Source organism: Suricata suricatta, chromosome 7, assembly GCF_006229205.1.
Source record: "Suricata suricatta isolate VVHF042 chromosome 7, meerkat_22Aug2017_6uvM2_HiC, whole genome shotgun sequence".
Taxonomy (NCBI): Eukaryota; Metazoa; Chordata; class Mammalia; order Carnivora; family Herpestidae; genus Suricata; species Suricata suricatta.
In genome coordinates, this window is record NC_043706.1 from 36,015,376 (window position 1) to 36,026,284 (window position 10,909).

The window sequence follows — 10,909 nt, forward strand, 5'->3', positions numbered from 1 at the left end:
TGTTTTTGTGCCAATACCATACTGTCTTGATGATGACAGCTTTGTAGTAGAGGCTAAAGTCTGGGATTGTGATGCCTCCCGTTTTGGTTTTCTTCTTCAATATTACTTTGGCTATTCGGGGTCTTTTGTGGTTCCATATGAATTTTAAGATAGTTTGTTCTAGCTTTGAGAAGAATGCTGGTGCAACTTTGATGGGGATTGCACTGAATGTGTAAACTGCTTTGGGTAATAATGACATTTTCACAATGTTTATTCTTCCAATCCATGAGCACGGAATGTTTTTCCATTTCTTTGTGTCTTCTTCAATTTCCTTCATAAGTCTTCTATAGTTTTCAGCATACAGGTCTTTTACATCTTTGGTTAGGGTATTTTAGGTTTTTTATCGTTTTTCGTGCAATTGTGAATGGGATCAGTTTCTTGCTTTCTCTTTCTGTTGCTTCATTTTTAGTATATTGTTATTATTTTGTTACTGAGCTTTTTATATTCTCTGATGCAGGAATGTTTCAAACATTATCTTTGATATTAACGAGGTACTAATAGTATTGTCATATAATTGCTTCCCCCTCATATATGCTTATGAATTTTATGTTTAATGCTTCATTTTATTATCTTGCTATTGCATTTTCTGGTATAGGCATATTTATTGTTGTATCTTTTACATATAAAGTGTTGAACACTGCGTAAAGATAGGTAAGAACTCTGTGCTCAAGGAGCTTCTCTTATAAATGATGTTTAAAATGTAGATGAAGTTCCTACAACACTTATCTTTTTCACATTTAACATCTCTGCACTCAGAGCACATCTTATAAAATCCAGTCTTAGGAATCATTGTGGACGTGACTCAACATCATCTTAGATTATTCGTTTTCTTCTTGGTTAGTGTTTTTTGTTTGGTTTTGTGTTTTTGGTAACACTGGTATGAATTCAGACTATGGTAAGTAAGTAACCAGCCTGTGGTCCAAATCCTCAGGACAGTTTATTCTTGGATCGTACTCAAGGAGCCAAATTTGGACCTGGAAGCTTTGTTCCTGTTATTTTCTTCATGGCTTGTTTATGTCATGATTACTTTTATGGAGGACAGAGAGCCTGTTGGTGGCTTAGTTTTATGGGAGAGTTAAGACTCCTCATATTGAGCATTTTTTTTTCTGTTTCTCAGTAGCATATAAAGAATTGGTGCCATCTTATAATCAGTGTTGTTTCAGATCTGATGATCAAGTCTACCTTAAAAGATCATTGTCAGCATAGACTAAGGTAATGTGTGAAGCTCTTTGCCTAATGCCTGGCATATAGTAAGCATTCAATATACATTAGTGATGGTTTATGTCTCTCTTGTACTTATTCCCCTTTGCTGAATGATTTCCACTTGTTTCCCTGTTTTGCATGCATCTCTTCCACTCTGTTGTGATCTCCTCCAGAAATTTCCTTATATTTAAGTTTATATACTTGAATTTCTCCCAGTATCCTCCAAAACGGGTGGTATATAGTAGGTTTACTAAAAGGTGAATTGAATTGCCTAAGTAGAAATAAGTTCTAGTCTGATGTCTGTTTTTAACTAGCTTTCTGGCCATAAGGAAGTCACTTTACCCTTCAAGATATCAAGTTTCTTCATCTTCAAATAGATTATCTTGAGCTATTCATCCTTAAAATCACTTTCACTTCTAAAATTTTATTTTTAAACGTTTCAGTTTAGATGTACAGATAAGTTACAATGGCAGTACAGAATCCTCTTCACCCAGTTTCTACTGTTAACATCTTGCATTTTCTTGGTACATTTGTCAAAACTGATGTCCTTTTTCTGTTCCAAGATCCAGTCTAGGACACTACATTATATTTAGTAAAATTTGACTTTAAGATCAAAATGTCAACCTTATTTTATGCGTGTTTAGAGGTTTGAATATTATAGAATATTGTTTGTTAAAATTATAAATATATGATAGAATTCCCTTAATATATTTCAATTTTAGGTTTCCATGGCACATGGGATACAAAATTTGATTAATGCCATCAGAATGATTCACAGTGCATCACGGTATTATAATACCTCAGAGAGAATGACTTCATTGTTTATCAAAGTAAGTTTCCAAGGGAAGAAATCATACATGTAACCCTGTAAAAAAAGTTAACAATAATTTCCCTCTGGGCCAGGGAAGGGAAATGGGAAGTTTGGGTGCCTCTTGGAGTAATGGATCTTAATACATTCAGTGAGAAATGAAAGGTGTTGACTGGTCAGTTGTACTTAACTGAAGGTATACCTTCTTCTTGTTATAGGTGAGCCCTCAAGCTTTTTGTTTAATGTAGCTGGTACTTTTCTAATTTATTCTATCCAGATGGCTTTGCTCAGGACCTAAGAATTGTGTCCACTATTAATAATGCATCTTTAGCCTCTCTCACTGACCCTGTAGTTTGTTTAAAATCTTCCTCTGAGGACATATGTTCATCACTTAAATAATTTGAAAAATCATCCATGAAAACACATGAATAGAATTCTCTTTGTGATTCAAGCAGAACATAAATATGTAAAGTAACAGTCACATTTCAACTCTCTCTCTCTCTCTTTTTTTTTTAGCAATTAATAGATTTAATCATTATCCATATCCTAAACAAGGCAAGAAGGTTAGGATTTCCCCCCGTCACTTGTCTCTTTTTTTGTTATGTATGTCCCACACTGAGATTTCTCATTCTATATTTTTATTAGTATTTTAAAACTATTTTGCCTAATATTTTTGTTAACATTATGAATCCACATGTATTCAGACTAAAATCTAAGCATTGCTAGTTTCATTGATCACCTCTACTTGGTGATTTCTACATTTTCCTCCATCTTGGATTCATTATTTCTTTTCTTTTTTTTTTTAATGTTTTATTTATTTTTGATACAGAGAGAGACAGAGCATGAGAGGGGGAGGGGCAGAGAGAGAAGGAGACACAGAAGCAGAAGCAGGCTCCAGGCTCTGAGCTAGCTGTCAGCACAGAGCCTGACGCGGGGCTCGAACCCACGAATGTGAGATCTGACCTGAGCCGAAGTCGGAGGCTTAACCGACTGAGCCACCCAGGCGCCCCCTGGATTCATTATTTCTTTGGCTGAAAATATTCTCACGTGGTTCTTTCAGAGAGAGAGTCTGTGTGTGGTGAACCTCCTGAATTCCTACATGTGTGAAAATAGATTCATTTTGTCCTGCCACTCAAATGTTAGTTTGACTGGGATTCCAAGTTCAACATAATTTTCTCCTAGAAACTTGAAGATATTGTTGTCTCCTATCCAGTTCTGTCGATGGAAAATTTGAATCTAACCTGGTAATTTTTCCTTTGTGGGCAACCTATCTTATTCTTTGAAGAAGATTTTAGGATTTTTTTTCTTTCTCCTTGAAATTCTAAAATTTCAAAGTGATGTGGTTTTTTTTACATTTATCTTGGTCTGTATTTGCTGGATCATTTCAATCCAAAGACTTTTTTCTCCATTCCTGAGGAATTTCCTTCTTTGGAGTTTGAGCATTCCTTACCTACCTGTTCAATTTATTCTCTCCCCTTGAATCTAACTTCCATTTCTCTTAATTTTTTTGTCACTTTCTGTCCTTTGTTGACCTTTCAGCTCACTCATTTGTTCTTCATTTATATATCCCAGTTGCCAGTCAATTCATCAATGAAATTTTTTTATTTTGATAATAAAAAATTTAACTTCCAAGTACTCTAGTTGTTTTCTTTTCGTGATGAAAATACTCTCATATCTTTCTCCTCAACTAATTAAGTGAATAAAAGATTTTAAAATATTTTATGTATATATATTTTTTATTTTTTAAAAATGTTTTATTTATTTTTGAGAGAGAGAGACAGTGTGAGCAGGGGAGGGTCAGAGAGAGAGGGAGACACAGAATCTGAAGCAGGCTCCAGGCTCTGAGCTAGCTGTCAGCACAGAATCTGGCGTGAGGCTTGAACCTAGGAACCGCGAGATCATGACCTGAGCCAAAGCCTGAAACTCAACGGACTGAGCTACCCAGGCGCCCCTTTGTATATATATTTCCTCATTCTTGAGTTCAATACCTCTGTTACCATGTTTATTTTCTTTAATTGTTTGGAGATTCTTAGTTGTCTGCCCATCGTTGTCTTCGAATCCTAATTTGCCTTCCTCTTCTGTTTCGTGTAGTCTGTCTCGTGTGTGTGTGTGTGTGTGTGTGTGTGTGTTGGGGTGGGGGCAGGGGTCGGGAATAGGAAGAGCTGTTTCTCTGACATGTCCTTCTGGGGTGCAGAAGCTACCTGGGGTGTAGTCCACACGCTTTGTCCTTTCAGCATATGTCATTGTCACCGACTGTACAAGCTGCTCCAATTTGCAGCATTGCAAATAGGGTCACCTTTCCTTGTCTCCCATCTCGAAGATTTACCATAAGTGTTCCACCTTCATGGTTACCTTCTCCAGAACTGGGTTCTGGTTTTTTCTAGTCTTTTTTCTTCCCCCTTCCTGGAAATTTAGTCTCATGTGCTTTCCATATTTTAGGCATTCTCCAAAATGTCTTTGGGTCGGCTTGCCATCTCAGTCTAACCTCCTGACCATTTAAGTGACTGTTTTTTCTCCTATTATTTTCGATGATGTGGTTAACTTTAAATTTAGTTTGCATGTTGAAGAATGGTAAAGAATCACACTTGGATCCTAATTAGAGGAAAAATGAACAAAAAGAAAATATAATTGACTTTGAAATTTGTGGCTCTGGTGACATTAACTTAAATGCAGTCAAAAATTTGAATTTTCTTGGTTTGGACTAGAATATGTATTTATTTTTTATATTGTGATTCATCTTGTAAATTTACTATTTATCATATTTTATGGTTGTTATTTAAAATTTTTAAATTTTATTTCTCTACCTGTGGTTATTTTGAACTTGTATGTATTTTAGGTAACAAATCAAATGGTGACAGCATGTAAAGCATACATTACTGACGGAGGAACTGTCCATGTATGGGATCAGGAAACACTGCTTGTATTAAAAAAAATTCAGGTTTGTGTAAATATTGTTATTTTCAGAAAGTAAAGGTTTCATTATCTGGCCCATTTTTGTTTCCTTTATTCATTCACAAAACATGTTAACTTTGAAAAAATATTTGCAAAGTAGCATGAGAACGTAAGAAGAGCCTCACTGAAATCACAACTTCCCTTCATATTTAGTGACCACTTAGGATATAATTTGTTCCTCATCTTACCCATGGCTGCTCACATCAGACTCCTCTTGCTGTTTTTTGTCCTCTGGTGTCTGCCTTCGACTCCAGCTCCTGTTAATTTCATTTTCTTGTCTCTTTGCATTGGCGAGGACTGCCGTACATTTTTAGATAATCAAGATGATAGATGATTTCTGGTTTTGACCTTCTTTTGGAAGAGAATCGTTTCTAACATTTACCCATTTTATCTGACGCATTCATAGGTTTTAGATACATCTCTGACTAGATTAAGGAAGTTCTATTCCTAGTTTTAGTACTAGAAGGTATTTTTTAGAGTTATGAATGGGTTCTGAAAAAAATTTTTCTGCAAATATTTAGTGAGATGCTTATTAGATCTTTCTCCTCAATCTGCTGGTGTGATGGATGACATCTTTAGGTTTTCCAAAATGAGACTTTCCTGGTCATGGGTAATTTAAAAAAATACACTAAACTTTGGGTTGCTAACAATTTTGTTTAGGAGCTTTTGAAACTATATTCATGAGAGATAGACAGCCTGCAAAGTTCCTTTCTCATACTGTCCTTGTCAGTGTTTTTGGCACTAAGGTCTCAGAATTAGTGGAGATGAAGGAGGGAAGATAGTATTCACCCCTTTTGTATTCTCTGGACAAGTTTGTAGAAAATTAAAAGGATATGGTTTTGGAAGTGTGCAGGAAATGGCCACACCAGGAAGGCTCCCCTTCAGAAGTGGGTATTGGTTGTCTTCATGTGCTGTTCCCTGGGCTTTATGGAGCCAAGGCACAGGAACCTGGGCCTGGGAGGCAGGGCCAGAAAGAACACTCAGTGCCCTCTAACTGGGATGTGAACCATTGCACTCACAGGGCTTTGCCTAAGCACTGCCATCACCGTGTTCTGACCCCTGGAACCAGAGGGTAAAAAAGAGTGGTGGCAGAGAACAGAAAATGAAGAATTACAGTTCCTGAGACAGGGAAACCCAAGGGACCCCATGAGAGAAAAAAACTTTTTTTTTCCCTTTGCTTCTTTTTCAGGGTTCTATTCTCGCTAGTACCTGCACCCACACCCCACTCTACTCATGCCTTGCAATGCAAATAGCATATGTCCTCCTCCTAAAAGGCAAAGAGATAATGATATCTTTGGAGTCTTCCAGCACAATAGATGATATTTAAGGAATGACCTTGGCAGAGCCATCATGTCCCTATTCTAGACCACTGGCGCTAGGCATCTTGATGCCAAGACTCTTTCAGGGAATAAGTGACATGAAGGACACCTGGATCCTTCCCTTGTTCTGCTAAGTTCCTGAACGCCTAAGAGGACACGTGCACCAGGTCACAAGTACCAGTAAAAACCCAAGACCCCAAGTAAAGATGAGACTCAAACTCCTTTCCTTTTCAAGTCTCCCAGATGGCTCATCTGTATCTGTTCTCTCTATATCTTTGAAAAACTTTTCTCCCACTTCTTGCTGGCTCATGTTTGATTTGCATACTGTGTGAAGCCAAGGACCCTCTTAACTAGTCCTGTGGGACTCTGCCTTTGAGTCCTTAGACCTGGCCTGCCTGCATTTTTAGGGTGGTTTCTCATGCTAAAAATACTTGATCCCAAAGACAGGAAGAACCAGGATCATTATGTGGTTCTTTGACTTGACCATGTAAGACACAAAGTTACACAGAGACAGACCAAAGCTGCTCATCAGGCAATGGTGTTAAAATATCACTGGAAGTAGCTGAAGAAACAATAGAAGAAGATCATGCTACTTCATAACTACTTGCATTACAAAAGCTTTTGAAATGTCTGATCCAGTGAAAATAAGGGCATCTAACAGAGCTTACTTTTCATAATTCAGTTATTCCTAAAAGTGCATTGAGGAGGGTATTTATTGGGGTAAGCACTGGATGTTGCCTGTAAGTGATGAATCATGGGAATCTACCCTCAAAACAAAAGCACACTGTATACATTGTATGTTAGCCAACTTGACAACAAACTATATTAAAAAAATAAAGGTGAAGCAAAGGGCAATTTCTTCAGAGTGTTTTCCCCAAGGCTTGACAGGAATTCTAGATAAATAATTAAAAAAAACTCATAAACTTAGTGATATGAATTCATCTGAAGATGAAGAGACATTTTATTCCTTCTGATATAATTTTTACTCCTGGAGAGAATTTTTGTATTAAAAAAAAGAAGCAGGATGTCACAATGAGAAGCTTGATTAGAGAAGCCTGACAGAGCAACAGGACATCAAGAAAAAAAAACTGAACTGAATGAGAACATAGTTGATAATGTATATATAGCTGTGATGAAAGGATAAAAAAAATTCTAAAGAGACAAAGCCAAGAAAGGAGCAGAAAAGTAAGCAAAAGCAGAAGGAAAACACAAGGAGCCAAAAGCTAAGGAAAAACAAAAATGGGCTGAATCAGAATCTGCTTGGAGAGCTCAGGAGAAAGAAGAGGAGGTTATTGGCAAAGAAGGGAAGGATACCCTGGGGGGAAAAGCCATTAAAAGGGAAAGGCAAAGACTTCATAATTCATGGAAGACCTGGAATAACTTTTCGGATAATGAGTTGGAACAGGTAAGGGGGAAGGAAGAAGTGGAAAAACTTTGAGATATGTTCCAAGTAGCAAGCTTCTGTACTTAAATGAAATGCATCAACATCTACAAAAGAAATAGGAATGGCTGCTCTGGTAAAACAGATGGTAGAAACAAATGAGCAAATTATAAAAGAGAAAGAAGACGCGGAGGCCTTGTATGTGGCAAGCATCTAAGAATGCAGACAAATCATCTGTCAAAAGTGGAAATGGCAGTAAAAACCAATCAGAAGAGAATTGGTCTGCAATTAATACTTAAAACTGTGAACTTCTTCCTTGCTGGAACAAATTAAAGATAGGAAATAGTATATGTGTGGGTGTGGGTGTGGGTGTGGGTGGGATGGGTGGGGTTCCCCAAACCAACAAGCAATTATTGGACACCAGCTGGGTGTCCTACAGTTTAACTCCGTTTCTACCCACACATAGCATCACATCCCACAGGTTCAATCCCACAAGAGTGGGGCTTCAGATGCCAAGTCCAGGTTGTCAAGTGGCTATAGATAGATTGGAGGTTCCAATGACACCCCCCACCTTGAGTTTCAGTAATTTGCTAGAGTGTTCACAGAACTCAGAGAAACATTTTACTTGCTAGATTGCTGGTTTATTATAAAAGGATAGAACTCAGGAACAGGCAGATGGAAGAGGTACATACAGCGAGGTATGGGGAAAGGGCACAGAGCTTCCATTCCCTCTTGGAGTCCACCACTCTTCCCAGATCTTCATATGTTCACCAACTGGATCCCCCTTTTTGTTTTTTTATGGAGGTTTCATTACATTATATAGGCATGACTGATCCACTCCTTGGCCATTGGTGATTGATTCAACCTTTAGCCCCCTCCTCCCTCCCCAGAATCAGGGGTAGGACATTCCTGGTTGGTTCCCCCACCAACCAGCCCCACCCTTAGGTGCTTTCCGAAGTCACTTAATGACCCAGTTGTGGTGGAAAGGGGCTTGTTACGAATAACAAGACATCCATTTCACCTTTATGGCTCAAAAGCAATTTCAAGAACAGAGGACAAGAAACCAAATCTTATACCAAAAATGCTCCCACTGTTTTTGTAATTTGTGAAGTTGCAAGGTTTTGGGGAGATGTGAGCTAGAAAACATGGATGAAGATATGAGAAATGTATTTTGGTCATCTGAATGACCATATCTGTATATTTCTTTTAAATCACAGTAGCATAGGAAGCTGTTGCCAATTTCATGAACACATATTCTTTTTATGGAGCTGGTAAAGAAAGAGTCTCCAAAATCATGACCTGCATCAAAAAGACAGCACACCACAGGGAGTCATGCCTCAGGCTTACAGTACACCACCTTTAGAACAATTTGAAAGTCCATGCACAAGTTTCACCTCCTGGACAACAGAAGAAGAGAAGCTTTTGCCACAAGCTGTGAAAACACATCTAATAAATACACCTGAAAAAACAGGGGAAAAAAAGTAGCAGAAGCAGTGCCTTGCAGGACAGAAAAAAAACCTACTTGAAATAACATAAGGGACTTGCTGCGAAAGTAAAAACAAAGGAAGATGCTCAAGAGCAAGTACTGAGTACAAGTACAGCTACAACATGAACTAAGGATAATCTTCGTGGTGTGTGCATTTAGAAAATCCAACAGAAAATACTGTACAAAAAAAGATCTGCAAGAACTTGTCCCATAAGTCACCTGGGCTGGACATTTTCTTTATGGGAAGATTTCAAAAATTATTTTATTTTTTTACAACTCAAGTTTTAAAGTTGTGGTAAAATGTATAGAATATAAAATTGACCATTTTTACCATTTGGAAGTGTATGGCTCACTGGCACAAAGTACACCCTCAATATTGTGCGTCCATCATGACAATCCATTTCTAGAATTTTTGCACCATCCCAAACTGAAACTCTGTATCCATGGAACAATAACTCTCCGATCTTTCCTCTCCACAACCCTGGTAACCTGCATCCTATTTTTTGTCTATATGAATTTGCCTGTACTAGGTATCTCATTTAAGTGACCTATACAGTATTTGTCCTTTTGTGTCTGGCTTATTTCACTTAGCATAACATTCTCAAGTTCTGTCGTGTTGAGGCATTTGTCAGAATTTCAGTCGTTTTTATGGCTAAAGTAAATTAATGTTCCATTGTATGGATATACCATATTTTGAAAAATCCATTCATGTGTTGATAGACATCTGGATTGTTATCAACCATTTTTCTATTGTGAGTAATTCTGCTGTGAACATTGGTTTGCAATGATCTGTTGAGTCTTTGCTTCCAGTTCTTTTGGGTAATACTTAGAACTGGAATTGCTGGGCCATATGGTAATTTTATGTTTAACTTTTTGAGGACCCATCAAACTATTTTCCACAGTGGCTACATTATCTAATCTTGCCTTCAGCAATGCAGAAGGGTTCCGCTTTCTCCACATCCTTGCCAATGCTAGTTACTTTCCATTTTGTTGACAATAGCCATCTTAAGGGGTGTGAAATAGTATCTCATTGTGGTTTTGATTTGCATTTCCCTAATGGCTAGTTTTGGTTGAGCATCTTTATATGTGCTTATTGGCCATTTGTTTATCTTCTGTGGAGAAGTGTCTATTCAAATCCTTTACCTCTTTTGTCCAACATGAAGAGAGTGATTGGTGAAAGGGAAGTAATATAAAGTAATTGCTATTAGATGGTATATTCCATCAGAATTAGAGATCTTATCAGTATTCCTAGCATCTCAAGGAGTTCCTAACATATGGTTGGCACTGATAAACTGTTATTGGATGAATGAAAAATAATCAGTGACCTTGAAAGGAGCAATTATGTTGGTTTGGAGATTGAGATAGAAGAGGTAAGATGTGTCATAATTAGAAGTAAATATAATATTATTTATTCACAAATCTGAATGTTTATAGCAATCACCCAGGAAGTTGTTATAATATAGATTCCTTAGTGTCACTCACAGAAATTCTGATTTCGTGACTGTGGTAGACAGAATAATGGCAAAGATGTCTATGTCCTAATCTCCAGAACTTGTGAGTATATTATATGGCAAGGTGTTGGAGGGACTAAGGTTACACATGGAATTAGGGTTGCTAATCGGCTGACTTTCGGACAGGGAGATTATCCTGGTTTATCCAAGTGGGCCCAATGTAATGGCAAGAGTCCTTTATTTGCAAGGAGGGAGATGAAAGAGACAGAG

General features: G+C 37.6%; 1 protein-coding gene across 1 annotated transcript in view; it reads left to right on the forward strand.

Annotated features, from left to right (window-relative positions):
* DNAH8 (dynein axonemal heavy chain 8) overlaps positions 1–10,909 on the forward strand; it is a 323,365-nt gene that overhangs the window by 48,925 nt on the left and 263,531 nt on the right. Inside the window, exons 9-10 of the mRNA XM_029943168.1 lie at positions 1,965–2,072; positions 4,887–5,017. Coding sequence (XP_029799028.1) covers positions 1,965–2,072; positions 4,887–5,017 — 239 coding nt within the window. The remainder of the gene's footprint in view (positions 1–1,964; positions 2,073–4,886; positions 5,018–10,909) is intronic.